Source organism: Caenorhabditis remanei, chromosome IV, assembly GCF_010183535.1.
Source record: "Caenorhabditis remanei strain PX506 chromosome IV, whole genome shotgun sequence".
Lineage (NCBI taxonomy): Eukaryota > Metazoa > Nematoda > Chromadorea > Rhabditida > Rhabditidae > Caenorhabditis > Caenorhabditis remanei.
Genome location: NC_071331.1, coordinates 4,143,000 through 4,168,762, shown reverse-complemented (window position 1 = coordinate 4,168,762; position 25,763 = coordinate 4,143,000). Strand labels below are relative to the sequence as shown.

General features: G+C 35.4%; 3 protein-coding genes across 3 annotated transcripts; all 3 read right to left on the bottom strand.

Moving 5' to 3' along the window:
• Positions 1-3,605: 3,605 nt before the first annotated feature.
• On the bottom strand, positions 3,606-4,028 carry GCK72_012399 (uncharacterized protein; the record flags this gene model as incomplete). Its single annotated transcript, XM_053729081.1, has 1 exon — positions 3,606-4,028. One exon carries the CDS (start codon positions 4,026-4,028, stop codon positions 3,606-3,608), a length of 423 nt encoding a protein of 140 aa, XP_053583853.1.
• Positions 4,029-5,016: 988 nt separating this feature from the next.
• GCK72_012398 (uncharacterized protein) lies at positions 5,017-6,646 on the bottom strand (the record flags this gene model as incomplete). Its single annotated transcript, XM_053729080.1, has 5 exons — positions 5,017-5,361; positions 5,412-5,540; positions 6,056-6,136; positions 6,318-6,382; positions 6,502-6,646. The coding sequence occupies 5 exons, from the start codon at positions 6,644-6,646 to the stop codon at positions 5,017-5,019; spliced, it is 765 nt and encodes a 254-aa protein (XP_053583852.1).
• Positions 6,647-24,442: 17,796 nt separating this feature from the next.
• On the bottom strand, positions 24,443-24,969 carry GCK72_012397 (uncharacterized protein; the record flags this gene model as incomplete). Its single annotated transcript, XM_053729079.1, has 3 exons — positions 24,443-24,490; positions 24,607-24,712; positions 24,776-24,969. 3 exons carry the CDS (start codon positions 24,967-24,969, stop codon positions 24,443-24,445), a joined length of 348 nt encoding a protein of 115 aa, XP_053583851.1.
• Between the last annotated feature and the right edge of the window lie 794 nt (positions 24,970-25,763).

The following is a 25,763-nucleotide window of genomic DNA, read 5'->3' as shown; positions in this document are numbered from 1 at the left end:
AAACTAACTTCAACTTCTGTTGGACGATTCTCTTGGGTCGGTGAGATGGCTGGGCAGTTGTCGAGCGTTGAGCTGTATGAGCTGTGTGAGCTGGGTGCACGTGGGCGTTGATGGCAGGTCAGTGCCAAAAGCTTTAAATTCCAAGTTTTCTGGAAATTTATGGATTTGGGTGGTAAGGGTTCTATAAAGGAGAGGGATAAATGACCTTTCCCATAGACTGGTCACCCTTTTCTACTCCTTCCCTTCTACCGTAGTCCGTGGGCGTGGCTTACTCTCCTATGGTAAATTTGAAAGTCTTGCCCCCCAGTGTCTCATTGCTCCTCAATTTCATAGCGGCTGTCTGCCTTAATGCCAGATGTCGACGGCTGTCGCGTATACAATTGTGTACAATTTTCGTATAGCGCCTGACAACTATAAATAAATTATAATCTACGCCTCTCCGACCCGCCTGTTATTTCTTTCCGCTTCCCCCCTTTTCCCGTCATCTGCTATTCACAGTTGTTGCACACTCCGGGGAATTACACTCGAATTCCTCCTAATTTCGTTTCGCATCCTTTCGACGTCCTACTGTAGGTTTTGTTCGTGACGATGTATTATTTATGCCCCACGGGCTGCACTTTTGATCTTTCTACCGTAGTCCTTCTTCTTCTTCTAGTCAGCAACATGTCTCCGGATTCGCAACACTATTTCGTGCGTATGTAACCTAGTAGTTTCTGACTCTCCCAGAATCTACTCCTATCTAGAATCTATAATCAAACTGTTTTTTATCATTAATATAGCTTTGTAGCTGTCGCGCTTGTGGCGAAAAAGTAAGGGCAGATGAATTCTGCTAATCATATAGTCTGCCTAGGATTCATGGATTTCCTTTCTTGGTCAGACCCTTCAAAGAACATGGAGAAATTAACCATTTTATTTTATTCTTCAATTCTAAACATCCATGTTACTTTAGTGAGCCTGACGGCCGTGACAGGTTATCACTACATGGTATGCGGGCCCTTCTATCACTCTAGCGAAATGCTTTTCCTGCGAGTCTGAGTCAAGCCAGGCAGTAATTTCCTTCCAGGTCATACAAATTAATGTTTCCGTCATCCCTGTCTAGAGGTCTCCGGGTGCTATCAAGGAGAGTATTATGGTACTTCGGTGAGCAATAGCTTTATATAAAAATTGTCGATAACTTCGACGACGGAAATGCATCTCTAACCTTCCCATAACAATTTACTTTATTTCCTTTTATATAGCATGATAGCACTGTTCTTTGGTCTAACAATTCTAAGATTCTAGATTTCTATGACCCATTTTGTCACGGTCTGGATTGGTTAAGGATATATTGACCTCACTTTCAGCCTGAGATATATGTCATTTTTCCATTCTTAATGACTACACTCAGTAGATTACAGTAACTCCGAGACTTGGTTAGTTCATTTCGTTTTATGGAGCATAACCGGCAACGTCTGATTCTTATCTTCTTACTATATCTAGACGTGTCTCGTGGTGTGAATTTAACGTTAAAGATTGCTATGTTCACTCGTCTCTGAACCGATTGAATTAAGCCCTCTTACAATCCACACCTGTACTATAATGTTATGGTCTCAATGTTGTTCTCTGACTGGACTTTTCTTTGGTAGATTTGGAATTTCGGGTGGGAAGTTGGGTTTGTTTTAGTCACTAGTTAGGAACTTCTCAATCTTGATAAAATGCTTATTTTATCTACTTCCTAATACTCTTAAATTACCTAACGACCAGTTAACTATGTTAGTATAAGAAACGAGATTTTATGACAGATTTTGAATAGAGAGATTTTAAACGAGAGATTTAATAGAGAGATTTTAAAGAGAGATTTAAAAGAATGTACTTCAATATACTTCTTTCCCAATATAGTATGATTTTCCAATAAATACACACATAGTAACTATATTTCCTGATCTTAAACTGGAGCTACAGAAAATACTCCTAAGCCACTGTTTCAGGATTAAAAGGGAGTTGTGACGATTGATATCGTCCTTATCTAATTCGCATACCTGTGCCTCACCATAGCTGATGGACCTTTCTCGGAATATGTTTCGAACCATACTCCTAGAAAGTCGATGAGACCTACTTGAACATCGATTTGAACTCTGATAGCGACACGAGTTTCCGGTTGGTGTAGTAAAATATTAGTTCACAGTAGAAATAGTATGAATATTAGTATCTCTTTCAAATAGGAAGAGTAAAGAAAAGATTGGTGGGACCTCCATGTGAAGGGGGATCGCTCCAGAACCCCTTCTGAATTCTCAACCTTCACCTGATTCCTCGGGCTTACAGAGAGTGGAGTAGTGTTGATTATATGTGTATGGGTATATGGATTTAGGTATGGAGATTATATAAGAGAATATGATAAGTGAGTAATAATAGGTAATGAATAATGGGAGTAATATATATAGGGCCTAAGGATCCTTGTGAGGCCCAGTCCTATTGAGATACAGTAGGAAAGGGACTCACCCCATGCTAGGTGACATGCATGGGCCAGGATCCAGCTAGACTCACTGAAGAGAGGCGACGCCCTTCTCTTGGTGAAAAGGGGCGGAGCCAGTCTTCTCCGACTCTTCCTCTTTGTGTTGAGACGCCTAGAGAAGAGAGGTTTAGAGAAAATGAAGAAGGCAGACATAGTCTGAGTTCTACCCTTTCACAAGACTTTAAAAAATTTGAATAGCTTTTTTTGTTCATTTTTCTCCGTGACTCATTTTTCCCTGTCTCAAACTGTATTTGTAACTTTGAAGACTTTTATTTCTGCAATCACAGCTTACCAGTCATTGCTCATAGTCAGAGCTTTTCCTCAATAAAAAAGGATGATTAAAGCGTCAACTAATTTTTCTTGTGTATCAACACTTTTGAAATAAGAATGGTCACTTATGATAAGCTTGACACAGTTATCATAATTTTTCATTGAACATTCAGAACCGTGGCAGACAAAAATTTCAATCTTCCTCTACTACTCTGAAAGAAAGAAACAGATTTTGGCGGTTTCATTAAACAGAAAAGAATCATCAAATGTATAACTTTTCAATTATAACTGGTTGATTGTCTATTATCTGTTTACAGGTGTACTATTCAGGGCGGAATTTTTTTAACGGCAAAAATGGTCCACATTACGATTGACTCAATGAAAAAATATTCGAAATGAAAGGAGAAAAGAGAAACTGTTAAAAACGCGCATAAAATGTATTTGTTCTCTTTTGGTTTTACAATATACAGGAGTTCTGAAGCCATAATTTTTACTTCAGATTCCAATACTTCAGATGATTAAACTAAGAAACTTTTGAAATTGGAGTATAAATGAAATGCTTCAATTGTGTAGTCCTCTCGGACAAGTTTTCTGTTCAATTCCTCTAATCCAAATGCTACATTATTGGTTGTGATAATTACTCGAAAAGTCACATTTTTGAAACCGTAAGCTGCATCATTTTTAGTAATCAACGAACAAAACAAAATTTTTCTGAATAATTGCGTTGTTTTAAAACCGAACAATTTTCGATTTTACTAAAAATCATTTTTCATTTCTATTATTTTTATTCAAAGAAATCCAAATTAATCGAAATTAAACCAATTATTCAATTAACTCAATTAACTCAAAACTTATAGTTCTGCTTCTGTCCGAAGCTGTTCTCATTCCATGGCTGATTCGATGGCCCTGGAGTGGCCGTGAGCGGGTATGGGTCCGGTTGCCATGAGTGTAATGGTGGTAGATTATTGTATTGAGTATTCAGATCCATATTAAAAGAAATGGGTTCCATTTTAACACCGCTGGATGGTCCTGGAGTCATTGATGAGTTCCAAAACTGATATTGATTCTGAGAATCAGAAGTAGACGCTCCTCCGGAAGTGTAATTCATATCGAATCTAGAATTTTCGGGAGTGGGTTCCTTTTTAATTAACGGTCCTGGAGTCATCGATGAGCCCCAAAACTGATATGGATTCTGAGAATGAGAAGAGACTCCTGAATCCCTTCTAGAAGTTGGTGACTCAATTGACGACGCCACTGTGCTATTCATCGACGAAATCCCTGTCTCAAATTGTATTTGTAACTTTGAAGATTTTCATTTCTACAATCAGTACGGCTTATAGTCAGACCCCTTTTTCTCTAAAAAAACAGAGGAAGATTAAAGCGAAAACAATTTTTATTGTGAAGTCAACACTTTTGAAATAGAAAAGTCCGCATCAAATACTCAGTCGAAAAAGTTGTGTACACTTCACACGGTGATTGCGGACTAGTGTATACAGTAACCCGAAAATGATATAAAATAGTTTTTAAGTGCAGAAAACCACGTAATAATGAGAAAATGAAGTTTTTTTGTGAGAAAAAAAACATTATTGGCAAAAAATGTCTTTGAAAAGATGATAATAACACTAGTTCAGAGCAAACATATAGAAAATTAACATGGAATGACTCCCGACTGGCTCCACAAAATTTGTGATTTTTTGGCTCATTTGATAGATTCTGCGAAAAAAATGACCAATCTAATGAGCTTTTCCGGTGACTGGACCTAATTTTCGAGATTTTCAGATTTTTAGAAAATCAATTTTTTTCATTTTTTTTTCAAAATTTTTTTTTCATCATTTTTTTTCTCAATGTTCTTCCATCTGGCGAACAAAGCAAAACAAGTAAAAAGTAGAGAATTTCATAGGCTTTTTGATAGGCTATGAAAATTTTTTTGATCATGTTCCTACTTTGACCAGACCCCCGAAAACTGAGAGTCAAAAAAAATAATTTTTTCTGTGAAGTTGTTAGGCTGTTTTAAAATGCTTAAAAAAATAGAAAAACTCATGCAAACAAATTTTTCAAAAAAAAATTTGGGGGTAATCGCGAAAAAAAAAGAAATAAATTTTGTTGAAAATTTTGATTTTTCAAGATTTTGATGGGTTATATGTCATTTCTTCTGTTTAAGCTCTGAAAACGTTAGTATATTCAAAGAAATTAATAACCACAAACTTTTAAAACCTGTATCAAGAAGTTTGAATGTTCCCTGATCAGTTTCCAATTCATAGCAGAGGCTCATAAAATGCATTCTGTGGTGAAAATTTCAAAAGCTTGCAACGTGCTTTAAACTTGCAACGTGCTTTAATGAATGGTCCTGGAGTCATCGATGAGGCCCAAAACTGATATTGATTCTGAGAATGGGAAGAGACTCCTGAATCCCTTCTAGAAGTTGGTGACTCAATTGACGACGCCACAGTGCTATTCATCGACGAAATTCCAGAATCCAATGTTGAATCCTTTTCTGAATTCACCACAACATCTTCCTTATAATCTTCCTTATAATCCTCCTTATAATCCGGTCGAGCGAATGGATTCTTGTTTGTTTTTAATTTTCTGACAGCGTCGTTCTAAAACAAAAAATATTCTTTGAAATCTGAAAATTAAAAATAAATTTTACCTTGTAACCAGTGACCGCAACGAATTGTGTCTCCTTAAACACAAATGATTTTAGGAATTTCTTTTCGTTGGCTTGCATATAATAGACGGATAGTATGGGGGTGTAACGGCAGTGGCTGGTGACGAAGAGCTAAAAAAAAATACAAATTTAAGATTTCGTGAATTTAGGTACAGAATCGTATTCAGCACGTTGAGAGCTTTCATAAAAGTATAATCATGACGTAGTTTGGAAGAAATTGGGTCTCGCCACGAAATGCCACAGTAATTTTGTATTTTCGCGTCGAGACTCAGAATGCACGAAATATACTCATGATTATACTTCTCTGATTGGTCTTGACGCACTGATCACGAATACATAAATTTTAAACCGGTTGGATCCCACAACGAAAAGTTACAGTACCCCAAACATCTAAATTTTCGTGGCGAGACCCATAATTTCCAAAGTACTTCATCTTCTGTTTTTTGCACTGTTTCACATTGTCTAATCCAAATTTTGTCAGAAAAAAAAAAGAAAAAAAAAGTTTGCCGCAAAAAAATTCGAACACGGGTAGACCAAAGTCATAAACAAAATTGTTAACCACTACACCAAACCTTTGCCTGATGAGAACAGGTGGAAAGGGGAGTCAAGAAAAGAGGATGACTTACCGAAATATCTTTGTTTTGATCTGCCTTCGGTTTTTCTGGTTCTTCCTTATCCTTTCCTCTTGTATTATATCTTCTGACGCTCTGGATCCTAGCTCTTGTTAACTCGTTGGAGTTTCAGCCCAAAAATGTAATTTGCTGAGTATGGGAGACCGGATACGCTGTAGTGGAGAGTGGGGAAGATTTGGCGTCCGTTGGGGACGGTGACCATCTCGTTATCCAGTACATGAAACGCTTTCCACAGTTTTGAGTCGTGCAGAGTGACCTTAATGGAATCCGGGTTGACTGGCTCGAATGGGGTCTGGACGGGAGGCGCGGGTGGATTGTAGTCTGAAACATATTTGTACTTACTGGTTTGACGTAGCTTTTACAACTTCGCTCCACCGAAATCCCCAATGAAAAATGTTAGTTTTGGTGCTAATAAAGCCCCAAAATCCAGATAAACTCACTATTCATATATCCTGTCTGTGTCCAATACTGATTTGCGGCATACTGTAAGTAGTCCTGGTTACCGTGCTGCCCGTTGGCATCTGTCTGCTGATTTTGAGCCGCCACTGGGTAGTTGTGTGAGTTTTGGTAGTAGTTGGGGTACATTACTGAAAATTGTTATGTATAGTTGAGGAACGGCAAGACGTCATTAAAAAATTAATAAAGTGGAAAAGCTGATATCATCGACATGAAACAATCTTTTATTTTCAAAAAAAAATATATTGCCTGTGAACCCCTGACGTGCAACGCGTGCGCAAAAAGACTCGACGTAGCCAAACTAGAGTCAATAATTAGCGGGCAACAAGAAACCGGTAGATCAAAACAAAAAAGCATTTTGCTAGGGCGATATATTACTGTTGCAGGTCTATAAGTTTAGCAAATTTTTTCAGTGGAAAATAATGGGACTTTCGTTATTGGCGGTGAACTACAGAAAATCAGTTTATGGGACCAGAGTTGAGCAAAATGCGGGTTTTTTTGAAATGGCGGAAAGTTGTTAGCTCCGCCCACTTAAGTTAGGCATATGCGCTTTTAAAGATGTTTGGTCAGTGTAGAAATACGATTTGGTCTAATTTAGTGGTAAAAAGCTCTTAAGATGGTTATACTGGTGCTAAATTCCGTTTTTTCGGAAAAACTGAAACTGATAGCTTTGCTGCAAAAAATCTTAAAAATATCAGTAAATTCGAGTAGGCGGCGCACAAATTTTTCAAGCTGGCAACCTCTAGACGGAAGACGAAAAAAATCTTAAAATGACGGGGTCGGATGGCTGAATTCCGCTCAACCCTGTATGGGACACTCAGACACCGTGGCACAGGGTCATTTTTAATCCATGTGAATTCAAATTATTTTCCCGCGAAGCCGGAACTCTAGTGAAGCGCGTTTGCACACCAGTTGGTGAGTCGCCGCTCAGCCAAATCGCGTGCTTGTAGCGTGAACGGACAATAGGGAGTTGAATTTTTTGAATGAAGCTTGTTGTTCTTTCTTTTTCGGTTAAACCCCGCACAAAAAATATCGAAATCATCAAAAACATTTTGGCGCGGAGATGCTGCATATAGTTTTCTATGACACTGTGTCTTGACTAACTCTCAAAGATAGTCGAATTCAACTAAATACTACCTAGATTTACAACTAGCACAATACAAATTTACAATCGATAGACGGAAGTGAGAGAACAATAACCGACCAATATAAAGGGACTGCTCACGGTATAATGTCGCAAAAATGCGTGAGAATGACAGTGTGACTGCGTGCTCTCCGCGCGAAACGCAGTAAATATGAGAAGATACTTTGGAATAAGGGATTAGATGGGAACGCTTACAAGGTGATGTCACACTTATTCACACTGTCTTGTATGCAATATCGATCGATACATGAGAAACTTGGAACATGAAAGAGGAAAGGATTAAGATGATCGGGGTAATGGGAATATCATGACGTTTAATATAAACAAAAATAACGGTGTATGCATTATTGACTCTGCCATATATCTCGGATATAATTTTTATGAAACTGAAAGGTTTTTTTTCATTTCTCTAGTGAACACCTGCAATATTGCAAGGCAGAGTTGCGCGGAATTCCGACTTCCGGGAATTTTTCACTTCCGTCTTCCGACTTCCGGATAAGGAGTTTTACTTCCGACTTCCGTCATTCGAACACTGTGAAATTTAGGAAGAATAAATTTTGCAGAAATACATGAAAACATGATCAAATAGGATAGAAAATAAGCTTTTCTACAGCCAAAAACCAACTTTCCAATGATTTTAGCTAGTTTCATGATTTTTCTCTTGAAATCTGGAATATTTGCGAAAAAAAGCTACTCCCGACTTCCGGGCGTTTTTTCAATTCCGACTTCCGGATTAGAAATTTTACTTCCGACTTCCGACTTCTGTTTTAGAAAAAATCACTTCCGCACAACTCTGTTGCAAGGATAACAGAAACCGATGAGCCCCACAACCGTCAAACCATTAAGATAATTTTAAGTAACTTAAACAACTTTTATTTTAAAATTCATTTTAGTTTGGCATCATATTAGACCTTGCACCACAGCTCTGTTTACCTATTGTCGAATAACCCATCTGGGTTTTTGACATTATGTTGATTAGTTATAACTGCAATTTTTAGGCTTGTTACTGGCGGCGACCAGTTGGCTTATTTACTTATCGAGAGTTGCTTCTCTCACCAGTATTCTCACTGAACTTGGGTCAAACGCAGATTTTCTTGATGTTTCTTTATTAATTTTCATTCAAGAATGAAAAACGGGCAACAAATGGCCTTCTTAATTTTTTGCAATTGCCAGAAGTGTATTTGCTGAATCACTGCTTTGTTGTCCTACAGCGTCCCAGTTTACCTGTTTCGTTTTATGTTTTTATATTATATATTCTTTGCAAATATTAATCCCGTGCCCTTTAATGCTAATCATCGAATTTTGAAAAACTAACAAAACCCACTGTTTTGGCAGAATGTTATTGTTGGAATAGTTATTAGTTGACGGTGGCAAGGTACCCTCATAACCCTGTAGTTCTCCGAGTCCCCACAATAAATACGCAACGACACTCCGCCAAAAGCTCACGCGCCTACCGTAACCTCAGCGCGTCAGTTCACGTGGACACGTGTACTCCACGTGGCAACAAGTAGTTTCTGGAGTCGGTTGGCTTTCAGAGTTAGTTCTAGTTTTAGCGTTGGTTGTTTTGTAAGTTTATCGCTCTCTTTATTTATTTTCTTGCAATAAAGTAAATTTATTGTAAGAAACTGTGTATTTGGCGTCATATTGTATAAGGACCCTATCACCCCGTATTCGTACGCGGGCAACTTATTGTTTTTTAATGATCCGTAATTTATTTGACTACAATTAATTACTTTTGCTCAGAAAACCTATTAAACAAACATGAAACGGTGTTTTTGCGGTTTTGACTTATTATTTTCAACCATTTATTCAGCTTGAAAGAGGTTTTATGCAATTGCTTCCGATAAAACATTATGACGTATCCGGATAAGAAAAATAACTTCCGACTTCCGACTTCCGACTTCCGGATAAGGAATTGTACTTCCGACTTCCGACTTCCGGATAAGGAATTTTACTTCCGACTTCCGACATCCCATAACTGTGGAATTTCCGAAAAGTATATTTCGCAGAAATACTTGAAAAAATGGTCTAAAAGGAGAGAAAATTGGCTTTTCTTCATCCAAAACCTAATTTTCCACTGTTTTCCGTCAATTTTATGATCTTTTCTCTTGGAGTTTTTGAATATTCGCGAAAAAATCTAATTCCGACTTCCGACTTCCGACTTCCGACTTCCGACTTCCGGATAAGAAATTTTCACTTCCATGCAACTCTGGTCGAGACCTATTCTAACTAAAAAAATAGACGGGCATCATTAAGAGAAAATTTCTGAATTTTTGGTCCAAATTTGAAGAAAATCGGTTTAGTAAGAAGGGCGGTAGGATCGGCGACAGACAAACAAACATACATCCGTTTGCGTTTGTTAATAGTAAGGATGATGTTGAAAGTATACTTTGTAAAAAACCTTCCTCATGTACACATGCTGAAACAGTTTTTTTTTACTTTAGGTTTCTCTTTGAAGATTTCGAAGCTGAGGAAGAGGATCACTCAACGTTTTCATCTCGGAAAAATGAAAAGCGGCCTAGATTGTGGTCAAAAACGGTTTTATTGAATTGTTCTACTATTATCAGTTTACCAGCGTCCGGGCGCGAAAATCGCAGCATAAGGAAAACTTGGCCACCTTTCGTTTTGACTTCGAACGCTTTTCGGTGGGCGATGTGAGTCTATGCCTTTCCTTCATTCTTCGCCATTTTTTTCATGTTTTATTGTTATAACTATTTTAAAACCTTCACTTTGCGGATTTTTAAAATCTTGAAGGTTTTTTAAAAGAAAGCTTTGAATAACAGTTTAACCCCTCTGAACCAACGAATTATTGAATCTGTAGTCAGTCAACACAACCACATGAAACATACATTTATCTGCTTCAGAAATGTTTTATCGAGTGTCTGATCCGATGGTGATTGATTCATACACGTGATATTCTTGAACCACACATACGATTGAGGAACTTCAAGCTTATGTGAACAGCCGATTTCAAACAGATTTTGGATTGATTCACTAAAAAAATCTAACTGATATATAACCAAAATAAACCAATTGATTCTCAAATCCCACCTGGTGATAGAATTTCAAACTTTTGTCTGAAAATACTATTAATTTTTTCTATGTTTCAACTTTTATATTTATGACGACTGTCTGCATAATATAGACTTTCCAGTGTTCTTTGTTTTTTAAAACACAAAAGTTAGCTTTTGCCGTAACAAAACATTATCGTGTTTTATAAAACATACTTGTCAAATGAGGGGCCGGGCCTGAAAAGCTTTGGCCCGGGCCCGGCCCCTCAGGCCCCTCTTTTCAGGGATATGGGATTATTGAGAAAAATTTTCAAATTTTTTCCAAAAATTCAATTTTTCAGGGGGAAAAATTTCCCAATTTGCTCATTTTTTACACTTATTTAATGATGATTTAGTATATTTTTCGAAAGATTGACTAAATTTTTTTGCGAGACGCCTCTGGCAATAAAAAACTTGAAGTTGTACTATGGTCAAATCAAATTTTTCCCAGAATAATCTAGGTGTTTTCGTGAGTTCATTTTCATATCAAAAGAATATAAAAATTTGGTCGAAACCCCCTTGAGATCGAGCGGCGAAACAGTTTGGGCATTTCTGTAGCCGTGGAAGAAAACAATAAAAAATGGCGAAAGTAATTATATTATAAAACTTGAAAAAAAATTACTTGAAAATTTTCTTTCGATATGAAAATATACTCAGACACACATACATTATTCTATGAAAAAATCAGAATTGAACTTAGTCCACCGTTACCTAAATTCGAAAAAAAAATTTTTTTTTAATTGAAAAAAAAATACCCCCCAAAAGACGGGCCTGAGGAGCCGGGCCGGGCCGGAAGTTTTGAAAAAAAAGCCCGGCCCGGCCCTTGACAAGTATGTTATAAGATGTCAGTATTGCTGGAAAACTCGATTTTATGCAATATTTTAATAGAACGTCAACGCTTTAAAAAATTACAAGCACCTGTTTCAGTACAACCAGAAGACTTTTTTCGTTAATTTGTTGTGTTTCATTGCCCAAAACCATACTTGTCACGGGCCGGCCCGGCCCGGTCACCCTGGTCGGCCCGGCCCGGCTCGGCCCGGCCCGGCCCGGTCGGCCCGGGTGAAGCGACTTTTTTTCGAAAAACATGTTTTTTTCAGCGTTAATTTTTGAAAAAGTGGTTTAGCACTTTGATTGGAAATTAATCAACCAAAGCCTGTTTTATAAAAATTTATATCCTTATCTCATTTTTATCACCGGTACTTGCTCATTTTGAAATCTTACGAACGACTCCTCCGTATTTTTTCAAAATCACTTTGGTGGAAATTTACTCGTTTTATAGCGCTTTGAAAAATTTATTCAAAAACAAATTTCTTTCAATAGGCGCTGAGTTTTCTCTTTTTTTTAACTCGGTGGGAACACCTGTTTCGCAATCATGATAAAAGTTTTCAGGTGCCGTTTTAGATGTTAGATTGATTTTTTTTCTAATTTTCTAGTCCCAGTGAGTGTGGTTAAAAGAATCAACCTAAATGAAGAGCGTGATAGGATTTGATTTTGGATTACGGTAAAGAAGAATCATGCGTTATAAACCTGATTATTTTCAAGCTCACGATTAGGATATTTTGTTATTCTTTGTGATAAAGTTACTGTTTTGAAATTTTTTAAATTTGTTTTGCAAAATTTACCTGTACTACATATTAACGAATGGTATATCATTTTTTTAAATCACTACGGAATGAATTGCGAGCAACGGCATTAGAAAATAATTTTTTCCTATAATGCAGATGAGAAACAGTATTAAAAAAATATTGTCTGTTTCAGATAACACTTAAAAATGAAGCATTATTTTTCTGGTGTTGGTCATTTCAGTTCCCCGCTAATTTTTACTGTATATTCTCGACTTCTGCCAAAAGAAAAATTAAAACTATGCAGTCACAAAAAATCAGATTAGGTTTCATACCTTGAGACAGCTGATTAATTGTAATTGTGATTCTCTAACTTATTCGCCTTTTGATTGAATTTATAATTATTAGTCGAAAACTATGAAAAATTGTTCATATCGGGCCGGGCAGGAATTTTTTTTGTTTGGTCCGGCCCGTGACAAGGCTGAGTATAGCCTATTGTGTCCAACCAGAATTCTCAGTTTCATCCGTTTTTTAATGTGATTTTTGAATCCCAGAGAATAATTAAACGACGATATTGTCTTGTGTAAAACTAGTTCCCCAGAAAAAGGTAAGAAAAACAAAAAGGTCGACAACTACCAAAACATTGTTTCTTCATTACTATTTTCATTTTTGTCACTGTTTCGAAATGGTAAGCATATTTGGTTTATTTTCAGTTTATTCATTTCATAAATATGAAGATAGGAGAATTTTAAAAGGGGGATTTACAATTTTTCCTACTCACCACATTCCCAACTCCCGTTCCTTTTATCTTCTTTTCTGGGCCCTCTCTCTACACTTAAAACAACCACAAACAAATGTTTGAGTAAAACAGTCAATCAAACCAATCTCTGAATTGGATATTTTCTGTTTCATGAATGTTTAAAATACAATTTTTTATTGTTTTATTGTTTCTTCTTGACGGTTCAGTTCACTACAACTTTCTGCTACAAATGCTGTCTCTAGTCAAAGTTTCTCTGAAAAACAGGTATTACTATTCATTCTAGTTATCGGGTCATTGAACACAATAATTTGAAAGCGAAAAATATATTTAATTAATAACTTGTATCAAAGGAGAATTTTCTCTGTTTCAGTAACATTTTTATTTTGCAGCATGTCTTTCTGCTTCAGTCGTACCATTCTTACGATCCCGCAATCTTGAAACGTTCTGATAGTTTCTTCTAATAGAAAATGATATTTGTAGTTAGAAATTCACAAAAATGATCAGTTGAGTTTCTCTGCTATCTAGTAAGATACCTTTGGAAAATTTCTGTTTTAGAAGCATAAAAAAGCATCACTTTTCAAAAATTGATCAATCCGTTCGTAATTGCTAACAAAAATCTGTAATAATTTTGATGTCCGATTTATAACTTATTTACTAGAAAAAAAAAATATCGATTGGTTACGATACTCAAAAGCAGACTGTTTTGCAACTTTCGTACTTTTCATCTTTTGAACTACGACCTTTGAACAGTCCTTGTGCAATTCCGGCGTCACATTTTCTCCATTTTTTTGAAAAACAACGTTTATTCTTCTAAAAACATTCAGAAAAAAACAAGAGGTTATAAAAATTAAAATTCTTTCTTTTTCGAGGTAAGTCTGAAAATCGGCCTCGGAGAAGTCATTCACAACAAAGGGGTCAAAAAATGCGTTGCAAAGAAAAATCTGGTCTCGCGCACGTGAAACTGTATTGCCAAGAGAATGTTCTCATTTTTCTTTGCTAATTTTTAATTTAATTTATCAGAAATTTCAAATGAAAAAAAAACAGGATACAGTATAATCATTCACAGTAGATTAATGCTGAAATTGCTTATCTTTCCCAGCCACCAATATAGAATGGCAGTGTGAAACAGGAATGTTTCTCGAAATCAAAATTTGGTTTTAATGTTTTATGATGCTTCTCATATCGTTCACATTTTCCAAATTAATTTTAAAACACAGAAATTTCAAAAAAATTTCAAGCATGATGAGATACATATATTACTGTGTCACGTTTTCTGTAATACCATGTATTTTTGTTGGGGTCAATGGTGTCCATGCAAATATCAGATGTTAAAAATTGGTGAGGATTAAAAATTAAGAGAAATTAAAACTTGTTCAACATTTTAAACAAGTCATAATGCGGGTTTCCTTCTTGAACACAATTAAAAACTGTAGATTTTTTATTTTCTACTAAGATCTAGCTCACATATATTGTAAAGAATATAGTAAACTACTGATGACAAATACTGGTTAATGACCGCATAGAAACAGTAAAATTGTTATTCAGAAATGTTCTAAAACGCCGTTTTCCATGATTTCAGCAGAACATTTTGTTCGGACGTAGCTTTTTCTGTTTCAAAGGTTTTTCCAGCTACCGTAAAAACTGTATTAGAGCGACATGTCGCTTTTTTTTTCGAACAGGTTTTTGTTGTCGTTCTATTAAAGGCTGTCGTTCTACTAGAGGCTGTCGCTCTATTTTTCGAACGAAGTTCTAAAAGTCAGTCAGGTTCGATTTATGCGAATAAAAGTGAAATCGGAAGAAAAAACATGAAAAATTAATGAAAAAACAACGAAAATACCCAAAAACAGTGTGTCGGTCTATTAGAGGGTGTCGGTCTGTTAGAGGGTGTCGGTCTATTAGAGGCTGTCGCTCTATTTTTCGAAGCTTAATTTTGCTGTCGTTCTATTAGAGGTGTCGTTCTGTTAAAGGTGTCGCTCTAATACAGTTTCTACGGTATTTCTGTTTCAAAGTGTTATTTTTATCCCTCAAACAGACTACTACCACTAACGTTCTAATTAAGAGTTGTTTTGAAAAGGCGAAAAGCGGAAGACAGAATTCTGCTTTACCCATATCATATGCTAGGTTTGAATTTACCACTTTGAATTTTTCATTGGTTTATTTATTATAACATGTTTCCAATTGTTTTTTAATTATGTTTTTAACCCCCATTTTTTCATTACTTTTGAAACATTGATATCCGTTTTTTTTTCTCTTCATCTTTTCAATCAGCTCATAAAACTAAAAATATTCTGTTTCAAAAGGTGCAAAAATTGATTGACAATGGCTCTGCTTCAATATCTTTTTATCTAAAATTACAATCTGTTACCGTTGTTATTGCCTTTTACATGGATACATATTTATTTATCATAAAAATCTTTTGATAGTGATGCTATTTGAAGAACTCTCAGAATCGTAAATTTCATGTTTTCCAAACTTTAGCCTATTTATACTGTCTTAAAAGCTTATTTATGGTTACTATAAGTTCTAAGTACGTTTTGTTGCAGTAGTTTCTGAAGAAAAACAAGATGAACATAACAACTTTTGACCACTACCCCTTATTCTGTAATACCCCTGTTAACTTTCATTACTGGTTGTCGAATAAGTGGCAGAGTTTTCCGGAATCCGGATTCCGAAATTCCGGGTTTTTTTGTCATTCCGGTTCCGGATTCCGGATTCCGGAAATCGAAAAATGTCTTTCCGTACAACTCTGATGAGTGGCATGCACTTCGTCAAATTAATTTTCGTAAAATAAAATTCACACTGTTTCTTTGCTTCATTGTATTTTTTTCTGTTTTTAAACGTTCTTGTGCTGATTGACTTCTCTCACAAATTCGCAAATTTGTTCTGTTTCCATTTTTTAACACAATGCTGCACTCTGCTAGAAGTTTTCATTTTGCACTGTTACGTGTCAAAATCAATAGTCAAATCAAATCAAAAATTGTTGGTGAATTGGGAAAACTTCAAGTGTAGCAGACTCCAACACAGTGAAAAGTGTTTGAACTGAAAAAGAAAAACATCAGCAAACTACCGGTTGAGAAATAATAATGACTGCTATAATTACACATGTATGTGATGCTACCGGAGCAATCTCTCACAACTAAAACAAACAAATTATAGAAATTTTGAAACTTGAACGTAGTTTCAGTAGTTTTAGTTTGCATATTTTCATAAAACGTCATTGGAAAATATAAGCAGTGTTTCACTATACTCATCTAAAGAACCATTTAGTGCTAGTAGTGATTTGTTCGTGTCAATAGAATCAGAAACAAAAATATGGTCAAAAAGGAAAAATGAAAGTAAAGGAGACACCCGACTTTTTCCAAAATTTCTTAGAATTTCGAAATCTTTTCTTCGCACAGAAGGTGCTGAATATGTATTGGCAGCCTTATTTGTGTAGGCACTCACTAGGGAATGACTTACACAAAGTATGGAGATACACAACATGACCTATATCGCTGGAAAGCTGACGTTTCCCTGATTCCGAATCTATATTCAGTTTTTGCAGTGGCCCTCTCAGTTTTGAGAAGTTTTTATACCTTGCTATAACATTTTCTACTGTTTTTCTAACTTTTAACGAAAAAATTTTCAAAAAAATTTCCGACTGCCCACCACGGACTTGGTCACAGAAAAGTGGAATTTCTTGAAAAAAATAATTTTTCTTAAAACGTCGCAGGAAGTCAATATAGACTCGAAAAGCTCCAAAAACCGAATTCTGACACATTTTGATGACCATGGGACCCAAAAACGAGGATTACAAAAAAATAAAAAAGGAAGGAAAAAAGGGAAGGAGTCGAACCACAGAGTGTCCACCTACTACTCCAACTGTAACCCCCTCGACCATTCAACCGCTGATTTAGCTATCTTCCGAATGGATTTACGCGTTAGGGCAACACGCGGGTTGACAACTTGAGTTTGAGCACTAAAATTTACCCAAACTTTGGAGCCGGATTTCTCAAAACTGAGAGGGCCACTGCAAAAACTAAATATAGATTCGGAATCAGGGAAATGTCAGCTTTCCAGCGATATAGGTCATGTTGTGTATCTCCATACTTTGTGTAAGTCATTCCCTAGTCAGTATGAGAATTTTTGCAACCTACATCAATTTAGTACCAGAATTAATATGTATATCTAGAACTATCCGATTTCAAAGTGTCCAGAAACCTTTAAAAACATGACAGTTTTAGTGAAGAATAAAAGAAAAATTAGCTACAGTTTTCATGAATCTCTAAAGCTTTTCCAATTAAAAATTTCGTCCACCAAAGATTGAAAATATCTGCGTGAAACATATTCTGTCACTTTCAAAAGTGTATGGCCGTTGGAGTTCTCTAGTTCGCAAGTGTACCACGATTCGTTACCTGACTAAGAACTTCAGAACTTGTTACAAACAAAAATGTTTAGTCAACGTTCTGTTTCATAAAGAAACTATAAGAAAGAACAAAATTGTTCTATGGTGCTGCGATGCTTTTTTTTAAATTAAAAAGTACACTCATTACGGTAGCTATCATTATCATCGGATTATTATCATTAGTGACAAAAAGATGTTCACTTTTTCTGAAATAGAGAGTTATGTTCAATGAAGTGACCAAATTGTTGTTTTTGCGTTGATGTTGGATTTACTGGAGTAAAAGTTTCTGATTCATTATTGTTTTTTTTTCGAAACTGTAAGCCGACTAACTAGTGATGAAGTCCAAGAAGTACTTGGGAAGTGTATATAATATCCATACGACTGACTTTAGCATAATAATGAGAGATAATTGTGTTTGATAGTTTTTTTCCACGTTAACTTTGAAATGTTCATAATCTGCGTGTTTCAATCCGTCGAAAAATTTGTCAGCGTTCCTGTTCCACAGTATTTAGATATTTCAGCACGGGCTAACTACTACTACTACTTTCTACTTTCCTTCAGAATCAAAAAATTGAGTCTTTATTACTAAACACAACTACTTGAAACGGATGTTATATTGTTTCACATAAGCTATAATCAAAATGTCCAGTTTGAGAAACATTCATCAGAGCGAATTATATGCGAAATCAGTTGAAAAAAGGCGAAATTTTCGATTCTGATCTCAAAGTAACCGAAAATTTCAAAATTTTAATATTGTTTCTCATTTTTAATTTATTGGAGCATGCTTAAGGTCACCGGTGTGTACTTCACTAACATGTTTTCGTTGCATCACTCTCTTTTGAAGCACCACTTTTGCAGTTTCATTCAAAATAAATATTCTAGTTTATTTCATTTCTCGCTTGTTTCTTTTTGAAATTTCGTAAAACTTTAAGATTTCCAACAATATACAACAACAATGTACATTCCATTATTTGATTCATGTGAGTTTCGTTTTAATGCCCAGTTAGAAACAGTGGAAATTACTAGCATCGGGAAAATCTAGCAGATTGTCAATGTATTATTAAAATAAAGTCGTATTTTATTGCAAAATAGGGAAGAACTTTCTGAAATCGATGTGTTATCAGAATATTTTGAAAAATTAGTTATTTATAACTGCTGTAAAACAGGAGAAAAACGAAAAAAGTCTAAAGAAAAATTTGGAGATAATAATGTCCAATAACTAAAAATTACAGTTTTCTCAATTTTTAAATAACCCACAACCTCTAGTTCGGAGATCGCTCAGACGTTCGAAATTATGAATTTTTCCCTTCCCCGCCTTTTCATCACTTTTCTGAAACAAGAAACTTAACGGTTTCAAAGATGTGAAAATTTGGTAATCCAAACTATGTGTCTCGATGTCAGATGTATGTCAAGAAAAAGTTCGAATATCAAGTTTAATCAAAAACTTATATTCGGAGGTTTTTCTAGCTAACTTTCCTCGGAAATATACCAGAAACATCTGAAAAGTACTAATTTGTGATAGAATATCAAGTTTTTCTCTGAATTTAAGCCCCTTCTGTTTCCGAAAAATGGCTTTTGTGCATCTCTGATTCTCGATGAAAGATTTATTTTCTCAAAAAATCTACATATTTCTGCTTCAAAATGTTTATTTCTTCTTAGGAAGAGTGTATTTTCGTTGTTCTGTTCTGTATCACTTTTGTTTTCAGTTTTCAAAATTATTAGTCATCTCAACCGAGGAAGTTTCAGAAATATAATTTTCATGTTTCAGAACATTCATAAAGCTTGAAATTGATTAATTCTATACTTTGTCGCTATCTGTTGTTCGAAGCATTATTTCATTTTTCTTTCATTTTTCAATAATTTTTAACCTCACACTATTAAAAAATTTTCTATCTATACATACATTGCAAAGAATATCACTATCACTATCATTAAAAGTTGCAATAATTATGTCACTGAAACAGAACTAAAATGGGAAACATACTTGGCGTATACCATCTGTCCGTTGTATTGAAAGAATGTGAAACGGATTATGAAGAAATCAGGTGGAAACTAACTATAGAAATGGTCGAATACTGTATGTAGACTTACTGACTTGAGGTCTCCAACGTGTTAGGAAATGCTCAGATTGAAACAGATAAGTTTTAAACTAGAGAACTAACAGTTTGAACATTTAAAAAAATAGGAACTGGGATAATACTGGGGGATGAAATATTTGCAATGTTCAAATACTCTAACCAACAAATTCTTAGAACTTTGAACCCTGAATACTCTTTTTGGATTTTTTTTTGTATATTTACAAAAAATTCCATTTCAAGATTGTCTTATTAGATACAGTAAATTTTGGAGATGATAATAATGTAGATAACACGACAACTAAGTATTTAAGAGGGCGTTTGGGAGGAAGATGCATATTTGAAACGACGGAATGGTTAATAAAATTACTGGTATTATCCTGTTTGGATTTTAAATAACAGTGAAACAGACATAACAACATTTTTTGTTTTTAATGCCAGAGTAGAGAATGAGAACGGGAAAAACCATTTTTGAAAAGTACTGTATTTCAAAAAAGTTGTATTTTGTGTTTCAACTGAAAGACAAAAAAACGCTGAAATTTTCGATCAATGACATTTTGATGCCGTCTTGCGCATAAAAATAAAAATTTTGCTCCGGCAAAAACTAATCATCATTGAGAATGATAGATGAAATATTGGGATTTTATTATTAGAAAAAGAAAAGAACCAGAAAATTATATCTGTTATTCTTATTTCAATAAAACGTACAATTATAATTTAATTTAGAAAATTGATAAAATTTCAAAAAAAAAATCAAGATATGCAGAAGTTTACTGAAAACCGTACCATTGGATCATGGTGATTTCCCGGTAAACCACGAAAAAAGAAGGTAGATGTAGATTTTAGAAGGTACCTGAAAATAAAACAGATGAGCGGCAATTAAGAGATGTTACCGAATCTGGAATTAAAATATGGCAACTGAAAATGTGTTTAAAATATGTAACATTCTAACAATAAAGTCATCAAAATACAAGAAACTTGAAACCCCAAAAGTGACTGTAACAGAAAATTCTTCTCTAGGTCCTGTACGACATTTGTTTTCAGTTGTCAAACTTATTGGTGATGTCATCCGAAGAAGTTTCAGATATATAATTGTCATGTTTCAGAACATTCTTAGAGCTTGAAAATAATTAATTCTAGACTTTGCTGGTTCACTGTTGTGCTGAAGCTTAGTTTCATTTTTGTGACTCTTTAATAATTTTTTAACCTCACATGATTGAGAATTACTCAAGCTATCAATCTTTTATAAAAACGCTTAATAAAAACGCTTAACTTTTATAAAAACTACTAAACGGAGTTCGATGATGAAAGTGGCTTGAGAACTCCAACACGGTTAGAAATGGTTAGATTGAAACAGATAAGAGAACCAGCAGTTTAAAAATTTTTGAAAGCTTAGAACTGGGATAATATTGTGGGTATTCGATAAACAATGTTCAAAAACACTAGCCAACAAATTCTTGGAACTTTGAAGCATAAAAACAAAATTCGTGAAAAAAAATTAATGGTACATATTATCCTGTTTGGATATAAAAGTAGTGAAACAGACATCATTCCATTATTTGTTTTTGGTGCCAGTATACAGCTTGAGACCGGGAAAAAAACTTTTTTGAAAAGTACTTCAAAAAAATTGAAGTTTCAGTAGAAAGCCAAAAGAAAACGTGAACATTTTTTATCAATATTAATGTTGTCCGCGCGACAAAATAAAATTTCTGTTTCGATAGATGAAATATTAGAAAAAGAAAAGTACCAGAAAACTATATCATTTATCCTGATGCCAATAAAACGTATTGTAAAAGGCATGAATGCACCTGCTCATCCTTTTAACATTTCAGTCTGTTTTAGGTATACATTTTGTTTATGATTGCAATCATTTATTTCCCGGTATAGCAAGGAGAAGGACTTGCCGTCCTTCACCCGCACCAGTATAGAAACTAAAAATGTAAAGGGGGAAAAGGGTCTCTCGGCCGGCCGCGTGGTTGTTTACGCCTCGCTGAGCCGAGAGCAAGACGTCATCTCAGTCGAGAGAGAACCCGAGGAAAAGAGAGTAGAGACAGGTCAGAGACTGGCCTGTGACATCCTCCCCTCTTTGGAAAGAAGGTTTCGTCCTCGAAACTCTATGTAAGAGATCAAGTTAGAGACCACTTTCCGAAGGGTTCCCCTAAGGCTCTCCCCTCCTCTCGAGAACTGCTTCGTCCCGAAGCGTCAACCAACTTGAATTTTTTTAAAGTGGTTGGAAACTTGGGGTAAAAACAGTTCAAAAGAGCCTAAAACAGTGAAACAGACTATAAAACAACATAAAATACACAAAAATAAACAATCGTCATCGGGGTCTCAAATACAAAAATCAGATTCTCATAGCGTCTTATTGCCCTAATCTTATCTAGTGACCGAAGTTTTGTCAAACTGGCGGCGTTAGGAAGTTGCGGTAACATACAATAATAAACTATGATGTTTTGAGGCGAGTATCTACAAGAAGAAAATCAAACATTCTAAAAAATAAAAATTTTAAGCTGTGTCCTACAATTCAATTAAAATTTGGGGGACAATCTTCTCAATTATTGGTTCTATTCAAATCAGACTCATTTTAGCTGTTGAATTTTTTGAACAGTCAATTACTTAATAACCATGCGCTTCCGCGCATGTGCTCATCCGCTCATTATCCTACACTCACTCTAGTGACTTTTTGTCTCAACTAGGGGTGGGAAATTTCTCAAAATGGTATTAAAAAAATTATAATTATATTGACTTTCCTTTCCGGCATTGAAGATTCCCATAACAGCTTTTCACATCAGGCCAATCCTTTTCCAGTGATTGAACCAAAACAATCCGAATCAAAATCCGCGATCGATTGAAATCGAGAACATCGCAACTGCATTGCCCTGAGACTGACGACGATGAATATTAGAGTAATATAATAGAAGTTATAGAATGAATAGTAGAAATGGGTAGGTAGTGGGGTTCAAATGGGGGTGGTGGGTTCCATGGGTGTAGCGGTGTAGTGGTAGCACTTCAGGACAGATTTGAATCCTGCGACGACCTGAGTTCGCAGATGATAAAGTTGAATAATAGGGCGCCAACTTTATCACCCTACTCGAGGTGGGACCTCCATGTAAAAGGCATGAATGCACCTGCTCATCCTTTTAACATTTCAGTCTGTTTTAGGTATACATTTTGTTTATGATTGCAATCATTTATTTCCCGGTATAGCAAGGAGAAGGACTTGCCGTCCTTCACCCGCACCAGTATAGAAACTAAAAATGTAAAGGGGGAAAAGGGTCTCTCGGCCGGCCGCGTGGTTGTTTACGCCTCGCTGAGCCGAGAGCAAGACGTCATCTCAGTCGAGAGAGAACCCGAGGAAAAGAGAGTAGAGACAGGTCAGAGACTGGCCTGTGACAGTATAATTATAATTTATAATAATTTAGAAAATTGATGAAATTGAAAAAATATTTTTAGGAAAGACATGCAGAAAGTCTACTAAAAACCGGACCAATGGTACATGGTGTTTTCTCGGCAAAAGGAGGAGGAAGATGAAATGTTTGGAAGGTGTAAATAGTTCCTGAAAAAAAAAGCGGCAATTGAAAGATGTCACCGAATCTGGAATTTAAGAATGGCAACTGAAAATTTGTTAAAAACATGTCACATTCTAACAATGAAGTTATTAAAAAACCTAAAACTTGAAATCAGAAGTGACTGTTACAGAAAATGAAAAACTTTTGGGCGCATCAGAGCAACGTCCATCCCAAATGTTACATAAAGTCCCCAAACTTAAACAGATAGATCATCAGTAAATCTTCAAGGAACCTATTCATCTCAAAAAAGCAATGATTTCAGAGAAAGTTATTATGAGAGACACCCATGGAGTAAATATATCGTATATCTATTGTGGTCACTGATGATGTGAAGTTGGTGAAACAATGAAACGTTTTCTATTTTTTCTATTTTCTAGTACCACAATTCTGATAATATCGAGTTTGATGTCCCCAAACTTATTGACGACTTGAAACAGTCAGGTATTTTTTCTACAAGGAGACACATTGAGAATCCTTCCACCATGTTGTCCATTGTGGGAGAACAAAGGACGCTTGTTTAGTATGGTCATTGTTATTTTTTCACGATAATAACATTTATTTAAATACTCCACAGCTGCTTATAGGTTAAATTCTCTCATAAAATTTTTCAGTTACAGATGAGATATCACACATCATTTGTCTTGTTGGTAATTTTGCACATAGAAACGGTCCTCATATTTGGAAAATACGCTTTCTGTCATAAATGTATCCGTTTTGAATTCATTTTTTGTCAGTTTGGAAGAAACGAAGGCTAATGTATATGAAGAAGAAAAAACTATAAATCTGAAACAGACAAAAAACAAGAAGAATTTAGTTTCATGCTATTTTGATTACTGCTTCCAAACGGATACATGAGAGCTGATAGATGTTTACTATAGTTATGCTCCATACTGGAAACGAATCCCATATATGTTTTTCAAAGTTTCAGCCAAGTTTTAATGGTTTCTCTTACATGAAAATAGTATTCCGGAGCGCGTGGGAAGAAAATAAAATTGTATTTTTATAATTTTCAAGAAAAATTGTTCGAATGGATTATATAAAACAAGTGAGTGCTAAGAAAAAATCAAAGGTAATAGCAAAACGCGAAACTAATTTTGAAACATCAAAAGATAAATGAATGCACATAGATTAGACCAATTCAAATTGGAAACCAAAAACTAACTTTTCATCAAATTTCAGTCTCGGAGTACAGTGAAACTTTCACTGATTTTACAGACATTAATGGGTGGGACGCGTTTTCCCAAGTTTCACAAAAATCGGGCTGCATTTCTAGCTGTTTTATGACTATGTTTTCGAAACGTCCCAATTTGTCCCCTCTCGAGTGCTTACAAAAAAACACCTGGGTAAGATTTAAAACAACTAATTGTCCTATTGAAGTTGTTTACTTCGTGTCGACATAAGTTGCTCCAATTTGTTTTAATCTATGCGCCTAAGACGTTATATATATATTAAAGCAATAACTTTTCGAACGTCTTTCTTTCAAAATTTTTTTTTTCCAGAGAAGAAAAAAAATAAATAAAAAAAGAATATAGTTTCATCCCAAACATAGAACAGTGCACCAGTGATATCCATATCTTCGTTCCACTTCACGACTGTCGCAATGGCTCCGTCGGTTCTAATGTAATCACGGCCAGTTCTTGGGTCGGTGTACCTGCAAAATCACTTGTCCTATATTTCGAAATGACCTAAAAGTTATGCAATTGAAAAAAGGTACCTGATGTGTTGTGAGCGTCTTTTTTCATCGCACGCGAGTCCATCGTCGTGATCTTTGATATCGTGGAAAAAGAAGGCTTTCCACGACATGAGTTCATCAGATGCCACCCAGTAATTGGCAAGAATCTTCAACTCATCACGGAAGATGCTCCTTTTTTGGATAGCTTTGCCGACCTCCAAGAATCTGCAATTCATCAAACAAGTGTGATTGCATGTGATCTACGTGCACACATTTGGGAGGTAGACACAGTGGAAGTTTGGGAGCTGAAAATAGAATATTTATAGAAACTTTCTTGTTTTTAATCTAGCAAGCCTGCGTTATATCTTTTTTCACAAAATAGTTATATATATATTACCCAATTTTTGAATCGTAATGAAACTAATCAAGTCCACCGGTGGCATCGAAGGTCGAACAGTCTCAAGGAATAATTCCCTTGGATTTTCCTCGATAAATCCGTGTCGAAATGAACAGTTGTTGGACGGAACAAGTCGCGCAGGTAGACAAACAACTGGAGGGTTGCCTTCCAGACGTACGGCTCCCTGCTGACTTGAACAATCCAGTGAGGTGATTGTTAGCTGAAAATTAATCAAGTGTATGTATTTGGATAATCGAAATGGGATATTGTGAACGAAAAGTTCACTAGGGAAGTCCTTCTCATTCAAACGACTCAAGAATTTGGAACCAGATAATTTCGAGTTCGTAGATTCCAAATGTGAAATAAAATTCTTCAAAATCCTTCCGTGAGCAAAGTTATAAGCAGTCAAGGTTTCCCTATGTGTACTCAAGTTAATCACAATTTCGATCAAGCTATTTTTCAAACCTTTAAGTCATCAATTTTCAATCAAACTAACATTCTCTCTGTCAAAATTACACGAAAACCTCAAAATTTGCAGTACTTTGAACGAAAAAAGGGTTTTGATTTTGCTTTTTTTCACGAATTTTGAAGAAGAATGTGTGAAAACCAGAGAAATTTATTCTAACATGTTGA